The 20,023-nt window shown below is 42.9% G+C and overlaps 1 protein-coding gene across 8 annotated transcripts in view; it reads left to right on the forward strand.

The window, feature by feature from the left end:
* RABGAP1L (RAB GTPase activating protein 1 like) overlaps positions 1 to 19,483 on the forward strand; it is a 560,468-nt gene extending 540,985 nt beyond the window's left edge. For all 8 annotated transcript variants that reach the window (XM_074349820.1, XM_010954883.3, XM_045516583.2 and 5 more), the window contains 6 exons: positions 1,574 to 1,684; positions 8,221 to 8,325; positions 10,677 to 10,760; positions 13,918 to 13,989; positions 16,067 to 16,264; positions 17,305 to 19,483. In XM_074349820.1, the coding sequence (XP_074205921.1) occupies positions 1,574 to 1,684; positions 8,221 to 8,325; positions 10,677 to 10,760; positions 13,918 to 13,989; positions 16,067 to 16,264; positions 17,305 to 17,457 (723 nt within the window). In that variant the 3' untranslated portion in view covers positions 17,458 to 19,483. The remainder of the gene's footprint in view (positions 1 to 1,573; positions 1,685 to 8,220; positions 8,326 to 10,676; positions 10,761 to 13,917; positions 13,990 to 16,066; positions 16,265 to 17,304) is intronic.
* Positions 19,484 to 20,023: the final 540 nt, after the last annotated feature.

Below are 20,023 nucleotides of genomic sequence, written 5' to 3' on the forward strand. Positions count from 1 at the left end.
CACAGTTAATGTTATTTATGTCATTATGAAAATGGAATTTTCCCATTACTTGTCTTTTTTCCTATGAGGTAGCACAAGCATTTCTTCTGTCGTGAGATATTTTTCACTTACATTTTAACACTGTATGGAAATCTGTCTTTAATTCATTTAAAAATTAAGTGATTTGGGGTTTTTTTTTTTCTTTTTTAGCAGATCTCTTTTGCAAAAATGTTTTGACCGTCCCCAACTATCCAGTCTACCTTTTCCAAAGGAAAATATAGAAATGGGCCCTGTTGGCTGCCTAGAGTCAAAGTGTAGGTGCATCCTTTGGCTTCCCTGCTGGCCCTGTGTTTGGATCTTCTGCCTCCAGGAAAATCTCGAGCTTTGCCCTTACCATCTGTTTCTTAGCCCTTCTTTAATAAAAAAAAAAAAGAAAAGAAAAAAGAAATTAGGTTTCCTTCTTTCTGTATAACAAACTCCAGGTTGTTCTATAGCAGATAAAATCCCCAGCCTCCCCTCCCCCTCCACTCCAGGATGCTCTGGTACACTATCTGCCAGGGCGTACACAGGTTTGTCTTCTGCTTGGGGAACACTGCTTTGTCTAAGTTTTTGCCATCCTTGCAGAAAACACTTTTAGGAGTATAAATCTGAAAAACAGGAAGGTCTCAGCACATTGATGTCTTTCCTGTCAGCTCTCTTTTGAACCTTCTGTGACTGCTAACAGTAGCAAAGATGCTTTGGAATGGAGGACACTAAATTGCCATTTGGAAAATAGCTGTGAATGTACAGCTGTACTGTTCATAACGGCTAGTGAAGGGGAGTCCTTGCTTCATAAGAATGAGTGACTTGCTTTTATCGTATAACTGTTCCAGAATTTTTTCCCTTGGGAGTTCAAGGCGGGGTAGGGTGGGGGTGGAAACAGCTCAGTAATTTATTTTACCCAGAATCTTTTAATCTGAAGTTTAAAAAAAAAAAAAGCAAACATTTAGAGACATTATCATAAGAATTGTTGTTTTAACACAAAAATTGGTGTTCAGAACAATAAATATAATCTTAGCCAAAGAATGAAAAAGTCAGTTGATAGTGAAACAAAATAAAACCATATGCTTAAACATACTCAACCAATTTGAACCCTGATATGGGAAAAACAATTTGAAGAAATGCCTAGTGGTTTCCCCACTTCCATGCAGTTTCCCTTGAGGTCAAGGGTGGGATCATTGCGCATGTTTCAAACAAAGAACTGCCTGTATCTGTGTTCTAGGTCTATAGGAAAGCCTCACAGGACTGGGGGTGTGTTTGGAAATCTTGCTTTTTGTGGCACGGTTCTTATGATGCACTCCTGTCTGGAGGGCTTCCGAGACAGCTGTACGTTTCACTGGGTCGAGTTCCGCACCTGCACCGCTCGCTTAACCCACTGTTGTTTCCCCGACAGCAGTCCTGCCTTCCCGTGCCACCTGCGCCTTCTCCTTCTTACACCTTCCGAAGTTCACTCTGTTGTTGTTGTTGTTGCTTGTTTTTCCTCACAGCTCCACTGGCTTCTGATAGTATGTCCAGGCACTAACGCCCACCTCTGGCTGTTGCTCTTTTCCTGCAGAGGGAGAACCGGAGATTACAGGAGGCCAGCATGAGGTTGGAACAAGAGAACGACGACCTTGCTCATGAACTCGTAACCAGCAAAATCGCTCTGCGGAATGACTTGGATCAGGTAAACGTGGCATCCACTAGGCAGAAGTAAGACTAGACTGTGGTGACCCCTGCAGGGGCAAGGACCAAGTGGCTCTCAGAACAGCCCCACGAGGGCTTGCTCTGCCCTCGACACTGAGTGAGCTGCTAAATGGGTCAACGGTGTGGCGGGGAGGGGACTGCTTGTGCTAATTGGAGACAGAAGAAAACGCAAGCCTTTGAGACAGGTTTGAGTCCCTTCCAAGCAGCACGTGCAGCATACTTTTTTCTTTTAATACCTCTGAGCTTTTCTGGTGTTCGTAATCTGCACTTTTCCTAAGCCAAGGGCTGCCAGCATAGTTACCTGAGAATATCAGTCACCAAGAGGATACAGATACCAAACATTTGTAGGCACTGTACTTTGTGTTCCGCAAAGAATTCTCATCTACAGTAACTGTGAGGATTTTATATGAAGTATGTACATTGAGATATGCCTAGTATTGGGTCCACAGGCATTCTAGTGGCTGAGAGTCAAGACCACCGGGGTATGAATCCTGGCATCAGTGCTCACTCATCATGTGACCCAGGGCAATTCTTAACCTGCCTATAGGTTTTAGAAAGTGTCTACCCGATAGGGATGATGTGAGAATTAAACGAGGGAAAGAACTATGGAAGTACGTGTTCAGTGCACGTTAGCTGTTCCTAGGAAGCCCTTTAATTGTTCAACTTCCTTGTCCTTTCCGACGGTCCTGACAGCTTTAGGACTTCCTGTTTTTCTTTTGTTAGGATCTCTGGAAATAATTGACAATATAAGAAGGAATCTTGTGCAGATTTAAAAACATCACTCTGTGTTCTGACTTCTAGAAAGTGAATAGGGTCAGAACAGTGGGGCCTCGGGCTGTTGGACCTGTGAAAGAGGCATGGCCTGGGCTCTCGCTGTGCGCTGACGGTATTTAAAATACAAATCCGTTAATAATACAGGTATAATTGGATGTTTAAAATTGAACGTTAATGTTTAAAAATGGTCCTCACCACAACTCCTTTTCCCCACGTGAACAGCTAATTTTGCAGCCTGGAAGTTTAAACCACAGTAAGATGGGAGATAACACTGCTGTTGAGGAAAACAGTGCTGAAGGGAGAGACCAGGAAGCTCAAAAACAAAAACCGTGCTGCTTGGGACACAGGATGTAGCAGATTGAAGCGGCAGCCCCGTGGTGGAGGGTGGGCGGTGGCCCTTTAACCGCAAACCCCGCTCCGCCAGCTGCGTCAGGTTGTCAGAGGTGGTGTGACAGGTGTGTGACTCAGAGACTCAGAACCGAAGAAGGCAGAGGGGTCCCCATTCAACAGGGCCACACCCAGCCTGACCTCAGCTGTTGTATTTCTGTAGTAAAGAGACCATAGTGGTGACTCAGGACAGAATGACATTTTGGGTTCCATGTTAGCTTTCCAAATGGCCTTGGCTGACACTCAATTCTGCCATTTTGAATACTTTATCCATCAATAGTTTTCTTAAGATAGCTAGCCAAATGAAAACAGGTTTACATTAACTCTATTGTGGTAACCGTTCCATGATGCATGGAAGTCAAATCATTATGTTGTCCACCTTGAATTTACACAGTGCTGCGTGTCAGTTATATCCCAGCAAAACGGGAAGGACGAAAAAGTTTTAAGCAGTTAGGCCCAATGGGGATGCAGTGAAATAAGGCAGAAAGAGTTATAAATTGAAAATCATGTGGGAAATGTATTCGGTACATATTAAGCCTTTAAGAGGTTGCAAAAATAATGGATTAAATATTTACTGAGTATCCACTATGCACCAAGCAGGTTGTGTAAACGATTCCTAAGCATTGTCTCATTTAATCTTCCTAATGACTCCATTAAGCAGGTATTTTAATCTGCCATTTTATAAATGAGGAAACTGACATATATACTCTGACTTGGAAAGCTATCCTAAAAAAAAAATAGAGATTTGGTCAGAAATATATGTACAAAGTTGTTTACTGAGGTGTTACTTAAAAGAATTAAAAACAGAAATAATGTGTATGTCCAATAGAAGGAGAGAATGAATGTCTGTAAAATATCTTTTTAGAATCATTTTAAAAAACAATGGGAAGATAATGATATAATATTTTTTAAAACATTAAATTTATCTGTGTATAACATTTGCATCTAAATTACAAGGGATATGGGCTGGCATAGTGCCATCCCATAGGAAAGAAGGCTGGACTATACCCTGATGGGAAAAAAGCCTACAAGGAAATATATCAAAATGTTACTGCTAAGTATCTCTGTGTGATAAGAGTAAATCTAATTTTTATATTCATCTTTATACTTTTAGTTTTTCAATTCTTTATCTTTTAAGAAGATCGTAAATTTCTCAACCACGCTTGGTTAAGTAACAATATATCTTATAACTTTTTAAAGATCAGAAAAAAAACATTATTTAAAAAACTGTTTCACCACCAAAAAAATCTATTTTGTGGATTGGTCTGGAATGATTATTAAGGAACTCCTGATACAAGTGATTACTGAGTCCCTGGGTCCCTCATGGAAATACTAGGTCAGTCCCTGAAGAAGAGGTTCCTTCATTCCTTCATTTATACTTTCTCTTTTCTCTCTCTCTTTTTTTTTTAATTGACATATAGTCAGTTTACAATGTTGTGTCAATTTCTGGCATACAGCACCATGCTTCAGTCATACATATACATACATATATTCCTTTTTGGATTCGTTTTCATTATGAGTTACTACAAGACAGTGAATATAGTTCCCTGTGCTGTACAGGAGAAACTTGTTTATCTGTTTTACATATAGTAGTTAGTATCTGCAAATCTCGAATTCACAGTGTATCCCTTCCCACCCGCTTTACCCCCTGGTGACCATGAGTTTGTTCTCTGCCTTTGAATCTGTCTCTGTTTTGTAAGTTCATTTGTGTCTTTTGTTTGTTTGTGTTTTTCTTTTTTTAGATTCCACGTGTAAGTGACAGCATATATTCTTCCTTCTCTTCCTGGCTTACCTCACTTAGAATGACGATCTCCAGTATTCCTTCTCTTTTATTTCTACCCTCCATACTTGTCTCTTTTTAAAAAAGTAGTTAAGACCTGGCTCCTGCCTGTTGAAGCTTATTATGAAGATGAAAGAGTGAAAATTGCTATTTCATGCGCCTCCCGTCCTCACATCTGACTCTGCAGTTTCTGCAGAGACGGGTTTATCTGCCCGTCACAACCATCCCACGGTTCAGGTGTCCTGCCCCCGGCCCTCAAGGAAGGGCCTCACCTGAGGGCGGAAGGGCCGCTTCGCCCGCCTTCACCCAGTCTGCCCATGACTTCTCCGTTCCCAGTTTATCAAAATCAGATCTCTCGATTAAAATAGCAAAATGTTGGCAAACATTAAGCAAACATGGAAGCAGACTGTATGTGAGACAATATGTAAAGCAAACAAGCACTAATTAGGTAAGAGGTACTTTGGAGAAATAAGTGGTCTCTGACCCTTGCCGTTCAGCGCTGGTTTCAGGCTCCCTGGGCGCCAGCGGCTCGTCCCTTTTCTCTGGGACAGAGCTTTCTCTTCTGACAACTTGCCCTCCCTCAGACTCTTTAAGTAAGGACTCCTCAGGGTTTGGAAGTGAAAAAAGATACAGCATCTCCATCACAGTTTCTGCTGCTCCCTGCTTCCAGGCCCTTCCCGTTCTTTCTCTTCCCACCGTTTCCCGCTGCAGCCGGGCCCCCCATCCTGACCACGCGGGGCCCGTGCAGCATGAGGGGCACCGTCTTCTGTTCTGCCGTAAATGGAACAGCTGGCTTGGCGACTTCGAGAAATCTCTTCTGAAAGCCCCCCAGCCTTGATGTTGGAGCTCAGCCTTTCTGAGCAGGTTCTCCGTTGGCTCATGACTTAATCACAAACTGCAGTGCGTGTTTCTCTCGTGTGAGTGTCATGGTAGTGTTAGGAAGCAGAAGTTTTCATATCAGTAAGGCATTATAAGATGTCGGTAAGTGATGAGAAGGCAGTAATGACAGTGGCCTCCTCCGTCTCATCAAATTACCGTGAGGGTTTTATAATTTGAGTTCCAAGATGGAATTTGAGGATCTAATCTGTTTAGTATTATGTTCCTGGAAAGTCCTGTCACGTTAAAGATGATTTCTACTCAAGTGAGGTAGAGAGGTTGCCTGTACGGAGACCCAGAAGACCATTTTTAGGAGGAGAACCAGGTTGATTCAGATCTAGCTCTGTTTTTGATGAGCAAAAGAATTACTCTGACTTCGCTGGTCAGCCTGGAGGAGAAATTCCGGGTGCTCCTTCCTGGGACTCCTCCGATGCGGGACCCACGTGGACCCAATTTCTGCAGATGTTGGAAATAGAAACAGAAGAAGGTTGCCCTACCGTGGCTTAGTAAAGAATGAGCAACAGAAAATGTGTAAATAAAAATAATAGGTCCTCTCATCATAAATATTTAAGTGTTTGTTAAAAATGTTTTGAGGGAAGTGAGGTTTTTTCCTCTTTTTTTTTTTTTTTTTTTTTTTTTTGTTTTTTACAGACATTTCTAAAGCTATACAACACCTAGACATTCTCTAGAATTTCAGAAGCTTGTTACTGAATGTCAGGATGGCATCGACTATTCAGAAGTTCACAAAAGGCTCATAGTTTGGGTGAATCTCTCTTCAAGACCAAACTTAGAGAACTTTTGTTTCGGAGTGTCATGATGTGTATTAGAAAAGGACTGTTCTCTTCAAAAAATGGAAATTGCTGAGGGTGCGCTAAGGGGAGGTTAAACTGCAGCCTTCTCTTTTAGCAGGGCTGTTGCTCAGATGTTCTGGGGTGGAACTTTAACCAGGGGGCTGCCATTATAGGGGGACAGACTTGGTAAGATTTTTAAGAACACTGAAGCCATCAGGACAGCTGCTCTTGATTCGCCACACGAAGACCGTCCATGAGAGACCTTGGGGAGGATCTCCCGCTCCGTGGGTGACTTGTCATCTTGCTTGATGCTCTAGAGTTCACAGTTTTGGGTTTCCATCCTCTACATCAGCTATCTTACAGTTTATTAAAACTTGACTTGCAACATGTTGCACTTTTTGATGCCCACCTCTACTTTTTGGGTGCTTTTTTGCTGTGTAGATTTACCCCCTAAAATCTGACGTATCAGACCAAATTTTAGAGTCTTTAAAAGGGACTTTTTCACTCTCACTACCTGACAGTTCCAAAGTATCTGAAAGCAGAGCTCTGAGCACTGGGATGTGGGGTCTCAGGAGCTGAAAGACAGAACAGGGAAGCTCGAATGCAGTTTCTCTGCCAGGACTCAGCAGACTGCGCTGGCCTGGCCATCTGGACACATGGGAGATACGGCGAAACACAGACAGAAGGCCACCTGGCCAGTTTTCACAACTACTTGGACAGCGTTTTGCTGCTGTCGGCCAGGGACGGCTCCTTCAGATGGCTGCCGCTCCTGTGTCACTAGTTTCCCTGCTGAACTCATCTGGGCCCCCTCCGCCCAGTCTCCTTCTCCGTGACTTGGAGAAGCACATCCCTTCACTCACTGAATAGCTGTGGTGCACCTGCTCTGTACCCAGAACTGGGGATACGATACAGTGATGAACAAAGGAGAGAGGGTTCTTGCCCCCCAGAGCTTGAAGTTGAATGGGCAAGGCAAATAAATTGCGCAGTGTGTCATTACAGATCGTGTTATCAAGGGAAATCTGAGTGTAGATGGGGTGGGGGACTGACGTAGACGGGGTGAGTGGGACGGGGCTCAGACCACGCTGCACTGCAGAAGTGAACTTGAAGTGTGAGGTAAGGGCCCTCAAGTGTGACACAGTCACGTGTTAATAACTAAGTTGCACACACGCACGCACACACACGAGTGCTTCCGTAGTGAATTTTGGTTCTGTATCCAAATTATGAGCAGAGTACTCTTTCCTCGCTTTCCTTGGCCATTCTGGGAATCTGGTCTTTTCTGCCTGGATTCCTGGGACATCCTTCAGTTTTCCTCATGGCTGGCTGTCTCATGCGTCTTTTGGTCTTAATTTCTCCTTACTGTTCTCACTGCTGTTGTGAGTAGCCTGATGGGCCAGGTAACCTCAGCTGGTCTTAGAATCTTCTCACCTAACTGTGGTCCGTGGTCACCCTCTGCTTGTCTTCTCTGAACCCACCCTATGCACCACCAGTCAGAAGCTTCCATGTGAGGCTCCACCCCGTCACCCAGTCCGTCACACAGTCTCAGAGTGAGAGCTGTTGTGACTTCTGAGAAGGTGGAGGAAGCCTTTAGAAGGAGCCCGGGCTCTGGTGCCCCTTGAATCTGAATCGAGATCAAGGCTCTGATCTTAGACATGTTTCCCAGCTAGGTTATTTAATCTCTCCAAACCTCCTGACCGTCATCTGGGAAATAATTTTTGTCGTGAGGATTAGACATGGTGTGTGCCAAGTGCCCAGTACCTCATCGGCATTCAGTGAAAGCAGCCACCCCCTGGGGGAGCGAGAGGGAGAAAGGCTTCTGGGAATGTTGGGACAGTAAGAGCCGGAGGTCGGGGAGTGTGTGCACACACTTCCTTCACCTTCTTTACGGTTGCCATGCGCTCTGGTTTGCAGGCAGAGGACAAGGCAGACGTGCTGAATAAGGAGCTCCTCCTGACCAAGCAGAGGCTGGTGGAGACTGAGGAAGAGAAGAGGAAGCAAGAGGAGGAGACGGCGCAGGTAACAGGCGTAGGCGGGCTCGTCTTTACGCAGGTGGATCGGCGCGCGATGCCGGTTAATACTATACACGAGAAGTACAGTTAAATTCATTCTAAACCAGCGGTGATGTTGAAGCCGTGCACGTGAGTAGCACTGAGTCGTTTCTCTGGAAGAGTATTCGAAGAGGAGGCAGCATTTCTACCCTTGAACAGGTTTTAGGAATTTGCCTTCACTGAGATGTCTCAGCAGGAGTGTTACATTTTCTCTAAGGTTAGGAACTCGGAATCGTGATCCAGGAGCTTTGACAGATCTGCAGATTTCGTGTCGTATCTCCAAGATAACTGACTTCCCTGAAGTGGTTTATGAGGGTTGTTAACCAAAAGCCTGCACAGATCTCTGCTGGGCGCTGCCTCCATCAGTCCTGCTTAATTTCCCTGATTCACGCCTTAGAAGAGGGAGCATCGTCGCTCCTGGCAGAGGGCTCCAGTCTTATTCCCTGGGAGAATAAAAAGAACGTCTTGGGGACCAGCCTTGGAGTTAGCACCTACAGTCTTCAGGTGCCTTGTGAGGCTGGTCAGCTGGAGGACTCTGCCATTGCCAAGGAGCCCGAGAGGTGACAGGAGGGGGCTCTGGGCCCAAGGAGTCCAAGCTTCTCGCTTCCCTGAGGAGGAGCGGGTCGCCTCACCCATGTTCTCCATCTCAGCCAGCCCGGCCCAGCATGACCAGCTCATTTACTTTAATGAGTTTCATTCGGAGACATCAATATTACTAAATATAAAACAGAACGCAGTGCATTTCAAAGACCGACATCCAAGCAACCAGAAAAAGTTCCCATAATGTTACCAGTGAAGAGAGGTGTCGTTTAGCACCTTCCGGGGTTTATAAAAAGTATCCCATGACTTTTATTTATTTATTCTTTTGAAAAATGATGAAATGAGTCTTGGCGATTACCCAGGATCAAGATTATCTTCTTTCTACGTACTCAAAAATTTTCAGGGGCTGATTACCCAGTTTGCTCCAGGTCCTCTGAGGGTTTTGCTTGTTTCTTTACGTCCTGCTTTTTTGGGGCCCACTTCAGTACTTTAGATTAAGAATGAAGCTATTAGCAAATGAAATTAATCCATGCTTCACACCCCCACCCCCGTCCCGTGTGTGTATGTGTTTGTGTGTGTGTGTGTGTATGTTTATGTATGTGTGTATATCCTGTTTCAATTGTTGTGGTTCCCTTTTGAGATAGAGATAATTCTCCTCATTTATCAGATGAGTAAACCACAGTTTACAGAAATTAAGTGAATTTGCCCAAAGCCCCAGCTAAGTCTGCCCTGAGTCAGTGGGGCCTTATCTCAGGAGGCGGGGAGGGTATGGTTGACATCCTTGAACTATGTGAGACAGAGAACAGAGATCAATACAAACAACCAAGTTTGAATCAGTATAAACTACAAATTGCTCTTAGACTTGTAGAATGTAGCAAACATGAAGGGATTCAGAAATCTAATAATCAAAAGACCACTTATAAATTGCAGTAATTTGTGAATCTGTGTGGAGTATACGCCAGTCATCATTTGGGACGCTGCAGAGCAGAAATCCCCTGGGGTTTTTTTGTGATTATTTAAAGATTAACCAGAGTTCTGTTTGTTTGGTCAACAACTTGGGAGAATTGAATCCTTTCTTTTTTATCTGGTGGCCCCTGAGCTTTTTTATTGCCTTACCCTTTTTCTATACCTAGAATTCTAGAGCTGCCAGACCACAGAAATAACTGTGGTTTTCAGTTTAGCATTTATAATTTAGTATCTCTGTGCCTGTACCAAGTACCTGCATTATGTGTTCTTCGAAAGTCGCTGTTTTTTAAGTCCCTGAATCTCCTCACCTCGAGTTCTTATCTTCCTCCATCCTTTTCTGACTTCAGTCCCCAAAGCCTCCTGTTCCTGCCCCCAGAGATGTTAACAGCAGTGTCCATAGGGGACCGTGAAGAAGGTGGCCCCACATCTTAGCTCAGTAATTTATCACAGAGCATCAGAGTACCTGCCATGCTGCCCTGATGTTTTGTTTTAGACTCTCACAAGGATGAAGATAGCTTCTTAGTGGACACTCATGCAGCCATGTATTTATGAAGCAGTAAGCATAAGCAGTTTTACAGTAGGATTGCTCACGTGTCTTACACGTTATAGGAAAGAAAGTAAGATTTCTGTATCTCTGGAGATGATTACGTTTTCCAGATGATCAACACGCATCTTCAGTGGGAAAACTGTGTACACTTTATAGAGTTGTTTACATTGTTGACTGTGAATCAGGCAGAGTTGAATATGGATGTGTGTGGAAATTTATTAAGATTTTGACTGGGTCTTGGTGTTTCTCATTCTTACTCTTTCTAGCTAAAAGAAGTCTTCAGGAAACAGCTAGAGAAGGCAGAATATGAAATAAAGAAGACCACGGCGATCATTGCTGAGTATAAGCAGGTAATGTGCCGCCGTGGGCTTTGTCGCTATGAAAGTAATTGTTTTGCTGTTTTTCTTTGGGGAGAGTTTGCTTGTTTGTTTTCAGAGGTTCCAGAACGGTAACTGCACCGCACTGAATAAATCTGTTGGCTTATTTTCTCCCCTGAAATACATAGGGGTTGGACATGCTCGCTGATAACACGGGAAGTTTAATTGAGCAAAGCAATCTGCTGGTTATTTACAGTGTTTGATAGATTTAGAGGAACAAGGGATCTTATTACCACTGGGATCCTGTCTCTGCCCTACTCAGAAGCTAATTTCCAACAGATCACACTAGTAATATTTGCCACTTTCCCAAGGGACTGAAGTTTAGTGATTGTATTAAATGGCGAAAGCTAGGCGATCCCAGTGTCCTTTGCTGTCACAGCAGAGAACATGGGAGCCCTTTTCCCCGCATGGCCATACGGCCTCACCTGACAGAGGCCAGTGCTAGCAAGATACCCCCTGTTGTGAACCTTAAAGTGATCTTTCAATGGGGGCTTCCTCTCCTTGAGGATGCTTCTGGCCCCAACACCAGAGGGTCCCAGAAAGCCCTCATTCCAGCTCCAGTGGTGTCCTCCTGTCCCTGCCAGCCATGCTGGGACATGTCTGTGACTACTCTTATTGCTCAAGACCCTAACCAGACTGTTCAAGTTCCAGTTTTCTAGACTTATTAAGGCGCCGTATGCTACCTACTGATCCAGAAATTTTCCCAGGGTCTCCTGCCTCACAGAGGAGTTCAAAGTCTAATGCTTACTTTAAAAAAAAGTATATATATGTTTTTCTGCTTATAAATGAAACTTACATTCCTTGTGGAAAATTAACAAAGTGCAGAAAAGCACAAAGAAAACAAATCTCCCTTAATCTTGCCAACTAGAAATAATCATTATAATATACTGAGGTTGCACTGTTGCTCTATGAATATTGTCAATAATGCTGTTCATGCTTTTTGGGGAACTGGTTCATTTTGTATGTTATGAATCTCCTTCCGTTAGGATTCTGCCCCTTCATGGAAGATTGCTTAGAAATAAGGCTTCAGAGCTGTCTTACTCTCTTTTATGATAATTGATACACGTGTATTTAATGCCTGCTACATGTGAGGCTTGGTACTTTGAGGGTAAAAAATTAATTCATTCAGTTTCTCTCCTCTGGAAGCTAATCTTGGAATGGGGAAGTGAATCCTGCCCATAAATAAGAGTAAAGGGAACTTATTATATGTGGGAAGTGAGGATTCCCTTCCTGGAAGAAGGGGTGATTTGGGTTGTGCTTCAAAGATGAGGTGAGGTTTGGGGATCTGGAGATGGAGGAGGAGAGGGTGGAAAGGGGGAAAGAGCATGTGCCAAGGCACGGGAGGCAGGCTAGCGACAGGAAGTTTCGTGTGGCAAGAGTTTTGAGTACAGATGAGGGAAGCAGAGGTGACTTGGAGCCCAGCTCAAGGAAGGTCTTCAGGGAGAGGCTGAGGAGTCTGGATTTTATTCTGGCAGAAAGTGGCATGACCAGGGACATATAACTGGCACTCTGTCCCAGTGAGAAACAGGGACTCAAGTGGAGAGATGCAAAGACACAGAGCAGCAAGGGGCCCACAGCAGAGCCCAGGTGAGAAAAAAATATGGCCCTGAAGTCAAATAAGTAGTAATGAAAACGGAGGAGTGGGAGACACGAGTATTTTCTTTGTTAGAGAAGGGGAAACACTGAAAGTTATCCTGAGGTTTTGAATTTGGGTAACGAGGAGAAGGGGTGGTCAGGCATCAGCCAGCACAAGTAACGTTGAAGGCCACGTGCCGTGGAACTCGCCATCATGGCCGATGAGTGTCTTCCAGCAGCCCCCAGGGCCGTGGGTGGCCGCCAGACGCAGCACCGCTCAGGTAGCAGTCCTTGGAACTGCTCTTGGATGTTGTCTGGCAGGCACTTCAAGTAACGTAAAAGGCAACAGACCCATCTCTTAAAAGAGAATTAAACATAAAACATAATCTAAATGCATTCTGTAGTTGGAATTAGCTATTATTGACTAGATTTCGGAATGTTTGGGTTCACTTAAAAGGGTATATGGTTTGCAGTCTCTTCCTTTTAACACCAGCCAGTACAGTCCTATTTAGTGTTTCCAGGCTCCGATCTGGAGACACTGGAGACAGCTCAGCAAGAAGTCCCTGGTCCCTAGAACTGTTTCCCAGTAGACTGGGGTTTTTCTTTAATGACCGTTTTGATAATAAGAGATAGACCTTTTATGATTTTAGTCCAAATTGTACTTAAAATTTGACATCTTTTAACTTTTTTATTCCCTTTTCCAAAATAAAAGATTCTTGTTTCACTCAAGTTTAGCAAGCCTTGAACTTCAGTATTTTTTTTAAAACATTTTTTGGGGGCTTTGAAAGCACTTTTTTCTTATCGGTTCTTGATACTTGTTAGCACCTTAATTTCAGAGCCAATAGTGATGAGATGCTGTTAAATGAGCACCATCAGCCAGGCGCGGTACTGAGCCCTTTATGTATCGTTATCCCATCGATTAGCGCAGCACAGCACTTTTCAGTCATGAGGAAGCTGAGGCTTAGAAAGATTAGTGAATGTGCCCAAGGACCCAGGGCACAATACTAGAAAGTAACAGGGCTGGACTTCACGCTTTTCATGTTACACTATGTTGCCAAACCACTTGATTAGAGTTTTAAGTCTTTATTATTTTCTGGTCATTTTAACTTTTTAAAAATTCACTCTGCCACTTCCTAGGGAAACTTTTGTAGCTGACAACAGAAACTCTGTAGCTGTAGACAGGAGACATTTCTAGTTCAGAATTCTTTTCATCAGGCTCCTAGGATAGTACCTTGCCCAAAGTAGATATTCTGCAAAGATTCTATAGATTGGTCCCAAAGTGAGGACAAGAGCTCACTGGAACCAGTCACGAAGGCTCGTGACAGAAAGAAATCAAATCTACCCCGTGTGTTTTTCCTGCTGGTGGAGACAGAGGTGTGCTTTACACGTGGAACGCTCTCAGGCTTCCTGCTGCTCACTGCAGGAGTGACTGGCGTTTGCCGTCCTTCTTGCAGAATTTCTCCTAGCATCAGAGACGCTAGAGTAACATGGAAGTGAGTCACACGCTACAAGAGTCATTCTGTTTCTAGTAAAGAAACTCTTTTCTTCCCTTTAGATCTGTTCCCAGTTGAGTACCAGACTGGAGAAACAGCAAGCAGCCAGCAAGGAGGAGCTGGAGGTGGTAAAGGTAAGGAAGAATGAAACAGGTCTGTGATACGGTGTCTTCCATTCACATAGTCTTACGTGAGTCCCTGAGAGGAGGACCCCAATATGTGCTGCCTGCCCCACAGCAGGGCAGCCTGCAGACACGACCCCACCTCACCTTTGCTTTAAAGGATTTAGAAGTTAAGAACAGTGTCTCACTTCTAACTGGGGTGTGAGCCAGATGAAAGGTTGTGTTCCCGTACATCGTATGGGCTGTGGGAGGCAGGCAACAGGGAAGGAGGTAGGATTTCAGCCTTGTCCCAAGAGGCCCTTGAGCTTTCTTGAACATTGGAAACCTGGGAACTCTCAGCAGCCTGCATGCATCCCCACTGTGCCTGGATTGACGTGACTTAAGTGTGCGACCCGGTAGCATCACTCCATCGCTCTCTTAAAAAGTCAGCACCACTGGCAGCGTAGAACTCGGCTGGGGAAAACGCGTTGGGTAACTGATTCTTCCGCCACATTTTTAGAAATTTGTTTTTTAAAGAAAACCTGCAGCATTTATTGATATGCTGCCCCCTGGTGGTAAAACTCCTTATGTCGCTTTTCTATTTGAAAAAGGCGATTGCTTATTCTGTAGAGAGACAGCAATAAACCAAAAGGATTGGTATTCTTAAGAAGCAGTGTTGGCACAGCCAACTCTGGGACCAGGGCTACAGAAACCTTGAATATATTCAGGTTTATACTAGTAAATAAATGCATTCTAGGCACTTGAGCATTTCATTTAACAAATTGACAAGTGATTTAGCCTCTCTCGGGTTTATTTTGCATTCTGTAAAATAGAATATAACCTCCCTCATAAGGTCATTTTGAAGGTTATATATGATAATGTTCATAAAATGCTTAGTTTGGTACTTGGTACACAGTAAATGCATAATAAATACATATTTTTTATAAGTTACAACCTGAACATCTGAGCCATGTAAACCTTGCTCTGAGAAGGGGACTTCTCGGGATTCAGGCCTGGGAGACAGGCTTGCACATGTCAGAGCAAGAATTTAACGACCAGCTGACTATGGAGCGAAGGAGAAGCTAATGGAGAGATGACACCAGAGTCTTGAGGCCCGAATGGTGGAATAATGAACAGTGACATAGAAGTGGGGAGAGCTCTGTGTGTGTGTGAAGAGAGGGGTGTACTTATGGTTGTGGACACACTGAGCTTGTAATGGTAGGACATCAAAATAGAAATATTCTGTAATATTTCTTATCTCTAAACCCTTTGGAGGTATTTTAAGAAAACAGTAGCCCTCTTGTCTAGAAAAGAGTTGCTGCTGTTCAGTGCTGTGTGCCTGATGGGCGATCCAGGCATGTGGCAGAGTTTTTACTTTTATTATCTTGAACAATATAATGATCACCTTGCTTAAAGCTGAACAAAAGGACTTCTACTTTATTTGTTGCAAGGGTAGATTTAGGTTAGTCATAATGACCTTCCTCAGTCTACCATAGGCAAGTTACTTAACTCTTAAGTTTCTTCATTTAAAAAATGGGCGTGATAATAGTACATAATTATACAGTTGCTGTAGGATTAAATGAGATAATGCATGTGGAGCATTTGGCATGGGGCTTAGCATCTAGTAAGAATTATGAAAGTTTCTTTTGTACACCACAAGGAACTATGTTCAGTATTTTGTAACAACCTTTAATGGAAAATATGAAAACGAATATATGTGTATATATACATGACTGAGACATTGTGCTGTACACTAGAGGTAGACACATTGTAATTGACTGTACTTCAATTAAAGAAAAAGAAAAAAAAAGAATAATGGTGGTATAAAATTTCTAGAACAGACTTCAAAGAAAGGCTATAACACTTTCTATTCCCAGGGTTTCTGTAGAGACACTTTAAGAAAAAGGTGCACCTGTCTCGGATAGTTGGGTTTTGTGCCGACTATAACCATTTTGGTTGTAGGACAAGAAAAATAATTACTTTCATAAATGGGCCTGCACCTGTTGACAACAAGCAGTGTCTAAATAAAAATCATATCGTATCATTTCAGGAAGTGATTCATGCTGTGAAATACAGTCTGATGTTGGTTCTCTCTCTGAAATAATTTCAGGGCAAGATGATGGCATGCAAACACTGCAGTGACATTTTCAGCAAGGAGGGTGCTTTGAAAGTAGCGACCATAAGCAGAGAGGACCAGGGAATTGAATCAGATGATGAGAAGGACTCTCTTAAGAAGCAGCTGAGGGAGATGGAGCTGGAATTGGCACAAACCAAACTGCAGCTGGTGGAGGCCAAGTGTAAAATCCAGGTTGGTGGTTGGACAAAAGATCAATAAGAAAAAAATGAGCAGCGAGTGGTCTGGGGTAGGCTAGTGCTGTAGGATACACCTGTTGAGCTCAGAATCACAGGATGCTACTGTGTATGACGAGGACATTTTCTGCCCACTAACGAGTCCTGCAGAGCTGCATTTCGTGGCATTATTTTTAAACACTGATATAAACAAACACATACTTTTAAACAATTTAATAATTAAGATTACGTCTTGTGAGAACTTAAGTGTATGCTTTTTTAGTTTACCCTGAGACTTTTCTTTTGCCTCGGTCCTTTCTCATTGCTCCCTTTGGCAGCTGAGTCTGAAAGTTGAAAGACCAGGCCCCTTCTGTGACCTCCCCTCGACCCCTGAACGTTGGCTGACTCCCATTCTCTCCTGTGGAGCTTCTTTTCATCTTTACCTGATTTTGCCAAATCCCTTTCCCCATGATCTCTTTCCATATTGGAGGATGACGGAATCAGAAAAACACTCCTGGCTTCTGAGGGACTGTTCCCCTTTCCTCTTTATCAGTGACACTTCCCCCCAGCGGTGTCCTGCCTGGGGTGGCACCAGCTGTGCTCCCGTAAGGACCCTTAACTGCCCCTACGCTGGACCTTACACGCTCTCAGGGGCAGAGGCTCGTGTGTTTGGAACTCACGCTTCCTCACGCTATCAGTAAAAATTCATTCCATCCACACGTTTATGTTCATTTCTGGTTCTAAACCCGTTACCTCAGGTTGCACCCTAAACCTAGATTTGGGCCTAAACTGCAGGGGGAAGAAATGGTAAAATGAGGTTTCATCTCACTGTTCAGAGAAAGCACCGATTCTGGGTTTTTGTGGTAACTTTTTTAACTCTACACTTTTTTTTTTTTTTTTACATTAAGAAGCAAACTGAATCTCTCCTGGGTTTTGTAGGAAGAAAACCATGGCTGTAGAGAGACCTGTGGATTTCAAAAAGCTATAAGCTAATTTTTCTTTTTTTTTGGAAGAGAGAAAACATTTACGTAACTCAGATGATTTTCTTCCTTTAATTAGGAACTTGAACATCAGAGAGGAGCCCTTATGAATGAAATCCAAGCTGCAAAAAACTCTTGGTTTAGCAAAACCCTGAACTCGATCAAAACGGCCACGGGCACGCAGCCGCTGCAGGTGCCACAGGCCGCCCAGCCACCCAAGGAGAGCACATAGTTCCCGCCTCGCCCGAGCACAAGAGCACAAGAATCAGAGCGCCGGAAGCCCGGGAGGCGTGTCCCTGGCGTCCCTCTGAAGGGAAGTAAAGGAGGCCAGAGAGCAAGCCAGACTCTCAGTAACTCTCACTCTTTCTCGTATGACACTTTTCAAAGGGATGTTCTTTAAACTAAGCTGATTTATGTTGCATACCTGTCTCTGAGCTTCTTCATGGAAGGCCATGTTCAGATCCATCATAGTACTATTATACATCATTTTATATGCCTGATGTTTGGTTGGAAATCAGTAATTCAGAACTAAATACTTTTTACTTAGAACTAATTACCCATAATTATTTTTATCTTAGCATAAAAATGGAGGTGTCTTTTATTCCAAGGTTGAAGTGATAGGGAGATATTTGTCACAGAAAAAAAAAAAGATTGAAACCTAAACCTCTTAACTTTTCAGGATTTATTTAGATAAAGCACACTGTGGGGCGGGTCGTGACCCCTGTCAGGCAGGTTTCTTCGTGAAACTGATTCCCTGGATAGTGATGATCCCATTTGAAAGAAAGAATGAACAGACTTGGGATTGAACAATTCCCAAAGAGAATGAGTTTATTTTTGTTTTCTGTTGGGGAGATCTGGAGATGAAGTGCCAAGAACCGTGGAATTAGATAGGCTATTGAGAACACCAACCAGATAAAAGGAACTGATTTTCATAAACGCAGGATCAAATGAATCGTTTGGGGCCTGGTATTCTAACAGGTCGTCTTAAGAACTCCACACAGGAACTGTAAGTTCCCATGTATGAAAGCTGTGACTTCTGGCAAACAGAGTCAGGAGTGGACTCTGTGCGTTGCATCTTTAGGGAACCTTCACCAGAGAAGCCTAGAAAGACCCAGGAACAGCCATTGTGCTTAGACTGGAATATAGGACCAGAGACAGAGTATTTCATTTAATGTTGACATATACTTGCTAAAGAAACACTAATATACAGTAACTTTGTTAAAGTTATGAAGTGGGAAATAGAGGTCAGCTTCGTATCATCTTAGTTTAATGTTAGGCAAGTTTTTCTGATTTCTGTAGCTTCCTAAAAATGTGCCCTTGGTACCCCTAGATGAAGAGATGCAAATGCATTTGTAACATTTTTGATTGCATATAAAACCTTTATAGAAATACTTATCTCATGGAAAGGTAAAGCTATTGTTTAAAAGTTGATGGAAATATTTTTTTCAATTATATTTAACATGTCTTTATAAATAGTCCCTGCAGGAAATCCTTTGGTAAGGGAAAAACTAATTTTCCCATTTTTTTTAAGCTACAACAGAGGCCTTTGGTCCTTTTACGCCAACCAAACTGCTGTCAGCTGTGTATAGTAACATTTGTTGACACTCATCCTTAGCTTCATTGTTGAACATGCTCTTTGCAAGGATCTTAAACTCTGTAGTGCCAATGCGATTCTCATCTGTGCCATACGTTGCAGTTAAAAGTAACACACTCTTGGAAGTAAAAATCACATAAGGGCCATCTCCGCTCCGGAGCATGCACGGAGCATGCACTACAGGTTGCTTATGGTTGGTCCTTTCCTCTGAGATGATCATTAAACTCTCAAAGTGAAGTCCCGTTCGTGGGTATGTGTTCATATCATCTACAGCCGTAAACCTGATGTGGTTGTTTGTTATCCTTCATTACACTCATCAAATAATACTTTTCTTACAGAATTCTATTTTTTTTTTTTTTGTCCTGACATTTTCATCATAGTTTTCATTTCCTTTCACCCAATAGGAAAACAACTCAGCATTCAGAGTATCTGTGTTGACTTTAACATTCCCTCTGTGGTGGTTTACAAAATTCTTTTTTTTTTTTCTTGTAAAATATAATGACTGGAAAATTGCATCTTGGTACTTGTTTCTGTAAATCACTTAGTATAATTTGTTAGCTTTACTGGTACTTCATGCTTTGATCTCAAGAAGCCTTGTACAAGTTGCCTTATCAAATGGCTAGCTAAATTAAAGATGTTCTTTTGTGTTTTGTGAATCTCATAATTCTACTGTACAGAGCTCTTTTTACATTTCACAGAATGCCTAAATTGCCTAATTTCCCTTGAATGGTAATTGAGAGAGAAATAGGATGGCTCTGGGTCCAGCCCTCACCTGTAGCCCTGGCTCAGTTTCATAGCCCCTTACATTGTTTTCTTTAAACAAAATCACCAGGTACATATATTCCAGACATTTAATAAATCTTTTGCATTTTTTTAAACTTTTTTAAAAGATTATAATGGCCATCTATAGTTTTTTCCTTCTCCAGTTCCATATCATATGTAGGTATGTGTACTGGTACCATAGTCTAAATTATCCCTCACTGCAATGCCTTTTGGGTGAGTAGCAATAGCAAATACAGAACGAAAGAATATGGTATTTTTCATACAATGTTATAATAGCGCTGTCCCAAACCACGTGTCCGTCACCATGTATGGTTTGAAAACGCATCCGAGCATTAAGCAACAGCTAGTTTCAATTTCTCTTATCTTGAAATATATTTGAGAATTGCTTCTTTTTTCTTGATCCCTTTTAGAAAGAGAGCGA

The sequence above is a fragment of the Camelus bactrianus genome, chromosome 21 (genome assembly GCF_048773025.1).
Source record: "Camelus bactrianus isolate YW-2024 breed Bactrian camel chromosome 21, ASM4877302v1, whole genome shotgun sequence".
NCBI lineage: Eukaryota > Metazoa > Chordata > Mammalia > Artiodactyla > Camelidae > Camelus > Camelus bactrianus.